This window comes from Melanerpes formicivorus, unplaced genomic scaffold, assembly GCF_026170545.1.
Source record: "Melanerpes formicivorus ecotype bairdi unplaced genomic scaffold, bMelFor1.0.p_v2 SCAF_377, whole genome shotgun sequence".
Classification (NCBI taxonomy): Eukaryota; Metazoa; Chordata; class Aves; order Piciformes; family Picidae; genus Melanerpes; species Melanerpes formicivorus.
In genome coordinates this window covers 58,052-67,552 of record NW_027142729.1, presented here as the reverse complement: position 1 = coordinate 67,552, position 9,501 = coordinate 58,052, and the positions used below count along the sequence as shown (strand labels likewise).

The 9,501-nt window shown below is 55.0% G+C and overlaps 1 protein-coding gene across 1 annotated transcript; it reads left to right on the top strand.

Moving 5' to 3' along the window:
- The first annotated feature begins 3,423 nt into the window (after window positions 1-3,423).
- LOC137459586 (butyrophilin subfamily 3 member A2-like) lies at window positions 3,424-9,057 on the top strand. Its single transcript, XM_068170408.1, has 5 exons — window positions 3,424-3,599; window positions 4,396-4,473; window positions 5,656-5,925; window positions 7,034-7,132; window positions 8,087-9,057. The coding sequence occupies exons 2-5, from the start codon at window positions 4,398-4,400 to the stop codon at window positions 8,368-8,370; spliced, it is 729 nt and encodes a 242-aa protein (XP_068026509.1). The 5' UTR covers window positions 3,424-3,599; window positions 4,396-4,397; the 3' UTR covers window positions 8,371-9,057.
- The last annotated feature ends 444 nt before the right edge of the window (window positions 9,058-9,501 follow it).

The following is a 9,501-nucleotide window of genomic DNA, read 5'->3' as shown; positions in this document are numbered from 1 at the left end:
CCCAGCCTGTGCTGGCAGTGAGGATTGTTCCATCCCAGGGGCAGGGTCCTGCCCTGGCTCTTGCTGCACCTCATGAGGTCCCCCTGGGCACCAGCCTGGCCCCACAGGAGTAAAACAAAGACAGTCTCAGGGAGTTGGAGGTTAAACAGAAAGCCTGGACAAAAACTGCACCAAAGCAGAAAGGGTCCTCAGGGGATTGTGTTTTGGCTGGCCTCAGTCTTTTTTCTACTGCCTTGGTGACTGCAGGAGGCTTTTCCAACCCTATCCTCCTCACCAAGGTCTTCATCGTCAAAGGAGAGACCTTCTCCGTCTTATGCTTACAGCTTGACCTCTGGGGGACACCACCCCATGGACTTTTCCTGCCCAGGTTGTCCTCTCGTAGATTTTTCTTCCTTTCCTCTGTGGAGTCTGAGAATTCCTACAGCTCCAAGCTCTCTTCTGCTTGTTCTGGTTCTCTGGGCTCCCTTCTTCCCACCTGGCTCTGGACTCCCTTCTTCCTATCTTGTCCCCACCAAAGCTGCCTGAGATCTCTTCTGCCTCTCCTCTAAACCCACCCAGCCAGACAAGCTCCAAGACTGTCCCTCCACTCACAACTACTTGTGGTTGGTGGCCCAGAACATTCAGGACCCTTCAGCACCTCCCTTCCTGCTGGATCTGTCCCTCCTGGCTCCTGGGAAAGCCCAAACTTCCAAGGCAGGTGTTGCTGTTCCTCAACTACTCTGCCTCGGATTGCTGCTGGTGGCTTTTCCCTCCCAGCTTCTCACCCAAACTTCTGAGGTGGCCTCTCAGGCTCTTTGTCTCCTGCTTGAGGCCACCTTGACCTTTCCCTGCAGTACATTTTGTTTGCCCTAAAATCAGCCTCTTTGTGGCTTTTGGTGATTTAAGACCTGGCTCCATGGTCACAGGGCTGGCCAGGGGCTCTCTGTGCCTCACTCAAGCCTGAGGGCCCTGCAAGGAGGATACCAACCCTCAGAGTAGGACCCTTCCTACCTCTGTGATTCTGGAACAGGCTGCCCAGCTTGGTGGTGGAGACACCACCCCTGGAGGTGTTCATAATGCTTCTAGGTGTTGCAGATCAGACCTTGAGGAGGAACAAGTTTGGTAGACCTCGAGGTGAAGCAGGTTTAGGAGACCTTAAATTGGAGCAGGTTTAGGAGACCCAGGGATGGGGAGCCCAAAGCTCCCCACCAGTTGTACAAGGCAAGAGAGGAGCTCCTCTGGGTTGCCAAATCCACAAACCCCAGAGGCCTTGGGAGAGTCAGAGCTCACCTCTGGCTCACAGCAAGCTCCATGCAGCTCCATGACCTTTCAGTGCCCTCTGTTGGCTGATGCTGTCCTTGCAGTTCCCTGACCTTGCAGCGTCCTCTGCTGGGTGACGCTGTCCTTGCAGCCCCATGAGGTTACAGCGCCTCTAATGGCTGACGCTGTCCTTGCAGCTCCCTGAGCTTGCAGTGCCCTCTGCTGGCTGACATTGCCCTTGCAGCTCTCTGAGCTTGCAGTGCCTTCTGCTGGGTGATGCTGTCCTTGCACAGAGGTTTAGAAGCCAATGAATGTTGGTCTGCTTGATCTCCTCTCCCCAGGCTTTTTCTCTTCCTAAACACGTCCTCTGAAGCCTGGCCATGGCTTCATTGGAGGGTTTGGGGTTTTTTGGTTCATAGAAGTGTGTGAGACCTCACCCAGAGTGCTGTGAACATTCTGGAGTCCTCAGTACAGGAGACACATGGACATGTTTGGGCTGGGTAAGTGGAGGGCCACAAAAATTATCAGAGGGATGGAACATCTCCTGTGGGGGAAGGCTGAGAGAGTTGTTGTTCAGCCTAGAGGAAGGAAGACTCTGGAGATATCCAGGGAGGTCCTCCTCCCCCTCTACTCTGCCCTGCTGAGACCTCACCTGGAATATTGCATCCAGCTCTGGGCTCCCCAGTTCAAGAGGGACAGGGATCTGCTGGAGAGGGTCCAAGGGAGGGCTGCAAGGATGCTGAAGGGACTGCAGCACTGCCTGGGGAGGAGAGGCTGAGAACCCTGGGGCTGTTTAGTCTGGAGAGGAGAAGGCTAAGAGGGATCTGATCAATGTCTATCAATAGCTGATGGCTGGGGGTCAGAAGGGAAGGGACAGGGACAGGCTCTGCTCACTTGCACCCTGGGATAAGCCAAGAGGCAATGGATGGAAACTGCAGCACAGGAGGTTCCAGCTTAACATGAGAAGGAACTTCTTGACTGTGAGGGTCCCAGAGCCCTGGAACAGGCTGCCCAGAGAGGTTGTGGAGTTTCTCTGGAGATGTTCAAGATCCCTCTGGATGCATTTCTGTGGTAGAGTGGTTGGACTGGGAGATCTCCAGAGGTCCCTTCCAACCCCTAACATCCTGTGATCCTCTTGAAGCACTTAACAGAGATCTATGGTATGGATGAGGACAATCTTCTGAGCAGGATCTGTTGTGCCAGGGCAAGAGGTGATGGCTCAAAACTGAAAGAGGGAGATTCAGAGTGGAGAGAAGGGAGAAATGTTTGACCCTGAGGGTGGGGAGAGCCTGGCCCACATTGCCCAGAGAGGTGGGAGATGCCTCATGCCTGGAACCACTCCAGTTCAGGTTGTTTGGGGCTCTGAGCAACCTGCTCCATTTGGGGATGTCCCTGCTTGCAGGATGTTGGGTTGGATGGTGTCAGCCTGGGGACAGCACAGATTTTGTCTGCTCACATCAAAGCAAGGTGGGGACATAAATGCCAGGTTGGTTGCAAGCTGGAAAGCTCTTTTTTAACCTGCCCAAAGTGACCTCCTCCAGCACATCCCATGTCAAGCTCACTCTGTCACCTACCAAACCTGCAACCTCCCCTGTCCCCTTTCCTCCTCTTTCCTCACCTTGCTTCATCCTTTGACTAAAAGTAGTTCAGGAAGGGAAATATTCCTGCCCCAGGCTCCACCTTAAGATTTTCTAAACCTGCTCTGCTTTAAGGTCTTCTAAACCTTCCCCATCTCCAGGTCTTCTAAATCTGTTCCACCTTAAGGTCTTCTAAACCTGTTCCACCTTAAGGTCTTCTAAACCTGCTCTGCCTTAAGGTGTTCCAAACTTGCTCCATCTTAAGGTCTGCTAAACCTGGCTGACCTCTATCCCTGGCTGAACTCCTTCCTGCAAGAGTGGCCAAGCACTGAACCAGGCTGCCCAGGGTGGTGGTGGAGTCCCCATCCCTGGAAGTGTTCAAGGACCCTGTGGCCAAGGCACCTGGGGCCATGGTTTGGTGGCCATGGTGGGGTTGGGCTGATGGTTGGACTGGGTGATATTAGAGACCTTTTCCACCTGGAGCAGTTCTGTGATCCTGTGAAATCATCAGCCCTGCCTATGATTATCTCCCTGCACTCGCAGCCTCAGAGGTTAATGAGTAACTCGAGAAGGGGAAGGGTTCACTTTCTGGCCAGGACTGCAGTGGCTGGCAGGGTCCAAAGGTGCCAGCAGCTTTCTGAGCATTGCCAACCATTGCCAGCACCCCCATGGAGACCTCCTCAAGGAGACATTGCCTCTCTGGAACCCAAGCGTGGTGTCACTGAGAAGCAGGCTGGTGTTTGGTGAGGCTCTTCCCAGTGGTCCCCAGTGACAGAACAAGAGGTAATGAGCAGAAGCTTAAACACGGGAAGTTCCTCTCTCCTCTCCTCTCCTCTCCTCTCCTCTCCTCTCCTCTCCTCTCCTCTCCTCTCCTCTCCTCTCCTCTCCTCTCCTCTCCTCTCCTCTCCTCTCCTCTCCTCTCCTCTCCTCTCCTCTCCTCTCCTCTCCTCTCCTCTCCTCTCCTCTCCTCTCCTCTCCTCTCCTCTCCTCTCCTCTCCTCTCCTCTCCTCTCCTCTCCTCTCCTCTCCTCTCCTCTCCTCTCCTCTCCTCTCCTCTCCTCTCCTCTCCTCTCCTCTCCTCTCCTCTCCTCTCCTCTCCTCTCCTCTCCTCTCCTCTCCTCTCCTCTCCTCTCCTCTCCTCTCCTCTCCTCTCCTCTCCTCTCCTCTCCTCTCCTCTCCTCTCCTCTCCTCTCCTCTCCTCTCCTCTCCTCTCCTCTCCTCTCCTCTCCTCTCCTCTCCTCTCCTCTCCTCTCCTCTCCTCTCCTCTCCTCTCCTCTCCTCTCCTCTCCTCTCCTCTCCTCTCCTCTCCTCTCCCTCCCCTCCCCTCCCCTCCCCTCCCCTCCCCTCCCCTCCCCTCCCCTCCCCTCCCCTCCCCTCCCCTCCCCTCCCCTCCCCTCCCCTCCCCTCCCCTCCCCTCTCCTCCCCCCTCTCCTCTCCCCTCTCCCCTTCCAACCTTCCCAAACCTTCCCAAACCTTCCCTTCCCTCAGCTGGACTCACCCAGGCCATGATGGAGCTCAGCTGAGCAGGACCCCACATTCTTTCTCTTCCCCTCCAATGTGGCCTTTTGTCTTCCACACAGGCATGGAGCTCTCTGGAGTCCATCTGATAGCATCCTCCTTCTTCTGGCTGTTGATGTCTCCACTCCAGCCCACTGCAGGTAGTTTGCTCTCTGATAGATCCATTTCATAGGGTGACAGAATCCTTCGGGTTGGAGGAGACCTCTCACACCATCCAACCTCCCCCAACTCATCTCTAACTCTGCCAAGGCTGGGGCTGAGCCATGGCTCTGCAGCTCTGCAGCACTGAGCAGCTCCAGGGATGGGCATTCAGCCTCCTCCCTGGGCAGCCTGGCACCTCCTTGACAACCCTCCCACTGAAGTCCCTTCTGATGCCCAACCTGAACCTCCCCTGGGGAAACCTGAGGCCATTTCTTCTCCTGTTGCTTGTTGCCTCTGAGCAGAGCCCAACCCCCACCTGGCTGCAGCCTCCTCTCAGGGAGCTGTAGAGGTCATGGAGCTCTCCCCTCAGCCTCCTCCTCTCCAGCCTCAACCCCCTCAGCTCCCTCAGCTGGCCCTCCCCAGCCCTGTTCTCCAGCCCCTCCCCCAGCTCTGTTGCCCTTCTCTGGCCCTGCTCCAGCTCCTCAATGTCCTTCTGGGGCTCAGGAGCCCAAACCTGAACCCAGCACTCAAGCTGTGCCCAGCCCAGGGGCACAATCCCTGCCCTGCTGCTGCTGCCCACACCATTGCTGCTCCAGCCCAGGCTGCTGCTGCCCTCCTTGCCCCCCTGGGCACTGCTGGCTCAGCTCCAGCTGCTGGCACCCAGCACCCCCAGGGCCTTTGCTGCTGGGCCCTTTCCAGCCCCTCTGCCCCCAGCCTGGAGCCTTCCTGGGGTTGTTGTGCCCCAAGGGCAGGACTCAGCCCTTGGCCTTGGTGAACCTCAGCCCAGGGACCTCATCCTATGGCTCCAGCCTGGCCAGGTCCCTCTGCAGAGCCTCCAACCCTCCAGCAGATCAGCTCCCACCCAGCTTGGTGCCCTCTGTAAACTCCCTTGATGCCCTCACCCAGCTCAGTGCTCAAGAGATTCTCTTTTAGGTGGCTAAGAGGAGCTGAGCTGCACACCCCCAGGTCCCCCCCGATGCTCCCAGAACTGCCCCCCTGGGGCTTTGCTTCATCCTCAGCCTTGCAGCTGCTGAGGGAGGATGTGGTCACCTGGGATCAGTGTGGACCTCATTCCTGAGGCCTCACCACTGCAGAACTTCTCCCAGGCTTCCTCCTCCTGAGCCTCTAACTCCACCAAGGTCTCTGAGCAAACCTCCCCCTCTTTCTCTGCTCTCCTTAAGGTGGTGTCCCCCACCCCTTGCTTGTCCTGGATGGTTATGAAGATGATGGAATCCGACTCAAATGCCTCTCTGAGAGGTTGTTTGCTGATGTCCAGGTGCTGTGGAGAAGTGGTGGAGGAGAAGATGTCCTTGGGACTCCCCTCAGCAACAGCAGCACTGCTAATGCCAGCAGCTCCCTTGTCCTCAAGCCAGGGTCTGGGAACTCTGTCTCCTGCAAAGTCATTGACAAAGTGTTGAGGACATCAACAGAGTCTTCTGTGGTCATTGCAGGTCAGGGGTGGCCTTGTGGCCTGGGAGGGATCCTGTAGCTGTGTGGTGGTGCTGGTCTTACCTGAGGGCAGGGATCCATCCAGAAGGATCTCAACAGGCTTGAGGAGTGAGGCAGTGCCAGCTGCATGAGTGCCAAGCAGGCCAAGTGCCAGGTCCTGCAGCTGGGTCAGGCTTACCCCAGGCACAAATCCAGGCTGGGTGCTGAGTGGGGTGAGAGCAGCTGTGAAGAAAGAACCTTGGGGGTGTTGGGTGCTGAGTAGCTCCCCAGAAGCCATGAGGTCTCCCTCAGCCTCCCCTTCTCCAGCCTCAAGACCCCCAGCTCTCTCCCCAGACATTCTCCAGACCCATCCCCAGCTCTCTTGCCCTTCTCTGGCCCTGCTCCAGCTCCTCAATGTCCTTCTGGGGCGCAGGAGCCCAAACCTGAACCCAGCACTCAAGCTGTGCCCAGCCCAGGGGCACAATCCCTGCCCTGCTGCTGCTGCCCACACCATTGCTGCTCCAGCCCAGGCTGCTGCTGCCCTCCTTGCCCCCCTGGGCACTGCTGGCTCAGCTCCAGCTGCTGGCACCCAGCACCCCCAGGGCCTTTGCTGCTGGGCCCTTTCCAGCCCCTCTGCCCCCAGCCTGGAGCCTTCCTGGGGTTGTTGTGCCCCAAGGGCAGGACTCAGCCCTTGGCCTTGGTGAACCTCAGCCCAGGGACCTCATCCTATGGCTCCAGCCTGGCCAGGTCCCTCTGCAGAGCCTCCAACCCTCCAGCAGATCAGCTCCCACCCAGCTGGGTGTCATCTGCTCTCGTGGCTCCATCCCCTTCCCATTTTCTCCCCTATATGTTTCTCTGACATCCAGTGATGTAATCATGGAGACATGGAACCATTCTGTCTGGAATAGACCTTTAGGACCACTGGGTCCCACCCTGATCTAACTCTCCCATCTCTGCTGCTTTGTGAAACAATCCAGAGGGGTTCTCCAAGCCTCAGGGAACTGCTCCTGCAGCTGCCTGGGACTGAAATCGAGCTCCAAATCCCTCTTGATTCACTCTTAGGCTTGTAAGCAAGGCAGGAAGTTGGTGGTTGGAGGAAAGTCCTAACTGATCTTCTGCACCATTCTGCAGATGTCTTCTTCCCTTCCACCTCCCCTTGGCTGGCAGCTTTCATTGTGATCCTGCTTCTGATCCTGCTCCTGGTCCTCTCTGCCCTCTACAAGATCAGAGGTAAGTTCTACTCACAGTCACAGAATGGTTTGGGTCGGAAGGGACCTCCAGAGGTCATCCAGTCCAACCTCCCTGCAGGCAGCAGGGACATCCTGCTCTAGATCAGATTGCTCAGAGCCCTGTTGAGCCTCACCTTGAGTATCTCTCAAAGATGGAGCCTCAGACCTTGTATATCTCAAATGATAGAGCCTCACACCTTGGATATCTCAAATGATAGAGCCTCACACCTTGGATATCTTGAAGAACAGAACCTCAGAGCTTGGATACCTCCAAGGATGGGGCCAAAGACCTTGGATAACTTGAAGGATGTGGCCTCAGACTTTGAATAGCTCCAAGTCTCTTCCTTACCAAGCAGAACTACCATGGAACAGGAGAAGCTTCACCAGCATCCAGCTCTGGAACCCTCAGCACAGGAAGGACCTGGAGCTGATGGAGAGGCTCCAGAGGAGGCCATGAAGATGCTCAGGGGGTTGGAGCAGCTCTGCTATGGGACAGGCTGAGGGAGCTGGGGGTGCTCAGCCTGGAGAAAAGAAGGCTCCAGGGAGACCTTAGAGCAATCTCCCAGTACCTGAAGGAGGCTGCAAGAAGGCTGCAGAGAGATTGCTGCCAAAGGGCTGCAGGGCCAGGATCAGGGCCAATGGCTTCAGAGTAGAGCAGAGCAGATGGAGATTGGATGTGAGGAACAAATTCTGCAGCAGGAGGCTGCTGTTACTCTGGAGCAGGTTGCCCAGGGAGGTGGTTGAGGCTTTACCCCTGGAGCTATTCCAGGTGAGGCTGCACAGGGCTGTGGGCAACCTGATCTGGTGGAGGATGTCCCTGCTGAGTGCAGAGGGTTGGGCCGGGTGAGCTCTGGAGCTCCCTTCCCACCCAGAGCATTCTGTGACTCTATGACAGCTCCCAAGCACAACCCAAATAACATTTTCCTTCTCCCTGCCTCTTTCTCCTTTCTTTCAGTGTACAAGAAGATAGCAGCTCGGGAAAGTAAGTCCCAGTTGGTCATCTGTGGGGCAGCAAGAGGCCCTTGTGGACAAAGGCCTCCTGGGGGGCATCAAGAAGAGGGCAGCAGGGCAAGGGAGGTTCTCCTCCCAATCTGCTCTGCCCATGAGGTGGCCACAGCTGGAGGATTGGGTCCAGTTCTGGGTCCCCCAGTTCAAGAGGGACTGGGAGCTACTGGAGAGAGTCCAGTGGTGGCCATGAGGATGATGATGAAGGGCCTGGAGCAGTTCTGTGAGGAGTGAAGGCTGAGAGCCCTGGGGGAGCTGAGAGCCTGGAGCAGAGCAGCCCCAGAGGGGAGCTGAGCAATGCTCAGTGAGAGCTGAAGGAGCTGTGGGGGGCAAGAGGCTGGGGCCAGGCTCTGCTGAGTGGTGCCAAGGGGCAGAGGGCACAAACTGGCAGCCAGGAGGTTCCATCTGAGCAGGAGGAGAAACTTCTTTGGTGTGAGGCTGCTGGAGGCAACTCCAGGCCCCAGCTAGGCATCTCCAAGCCCCAGCTAGGCAGCTCCAAGCCCCGGTTAGGCAGCTGCAGGCTCCATCCCACAGCATCGTCAAGGCTGGCACCAGGCTTCACTGCCCTGCAAGGGGGAAACGGCCTCCTGGGAGCGGAGAGGCAGGCAAAAAGGAAGAAGCTGCCTCTGCAGCCACTTGGTAGGGGTGCAGGACTTAGGGGGAATGAGATACCCAATCCCAGTCCACCTCCTGGCCCTCTCCAGCCTCTGGGGGACCTCAGCTTTGGGCTGCTTAAAGGCCTCCAGCCTCAATCCGTGAGAGGATCCAATACTTCCAGCGGATCCAAAACATCCCGTGGAGGATTTTGTCTCCCATGCAACCTGCATCTGCTTAAAAGCTGCTGCATCGCTCTTGTTGCTGCTGTTTGTTGTGACTTTTATTCTTTGCATTGCAAATTTCAGTTTCATTTTCATTATTTCACTTTGGGTTTGGTTTTCTTTTCATTATTTGTTCTTTATTTTGTTTTGGTTTTATTTTATCTTTTTATTTTTATTATCACTTTAGAATTTTTTTATTTTATTTTTTTATTTTTAATTTTTAACTCTTTATTTTAATTAATTTTAATTTTTTTGTTTATGTTTTAATTTTCATTTTAATTTTTTTAATTTGTATTTTATCCTTTTATTTTTCCTTTCTTTTCCATTTTGTTATTTTAGTTTTATTTGATCCTTTTCTTTTGCTGTTTTTATTTTATTTATTTTTTTAGATTTTGTTTCAGGTTTTTTTTGGGGGGTGGAACTTGGGGGCAGTTGGTTTGGTTTTGGTTTGTTTTTGTTTTTTTTTTTCCATTTTATTTTGGTTTATTTTAATCACAAACAAATTCCTCAGGAAAAAGAGAAGGTTCCTCACCTGGCTTTCCTCTCC

Coding starts and splice junctions, on each gene's coding strand:
- LOC137459586 (XM_068170408.1), top strand. CDS start 4,398: ATGGAGCTCTCTGGAGTCCATCTGATAGCATCCTCCTTCTTCTGGCTG. Junction 4,474..5,655: donor TCCACTCCAGCCCACTGCAG/GTAGTTTGCTCT, acceptor GCTCTCCTTAAG/GTGGTGTCCCCCACCCCTTG. Junction 7,133..8,086: donor TGCCCTCTACAAGATCAGAG/GTAAGTTCTACT, acceptor CCTTTCTTTCAG/TGTACAAGAAGATAGCAGCT.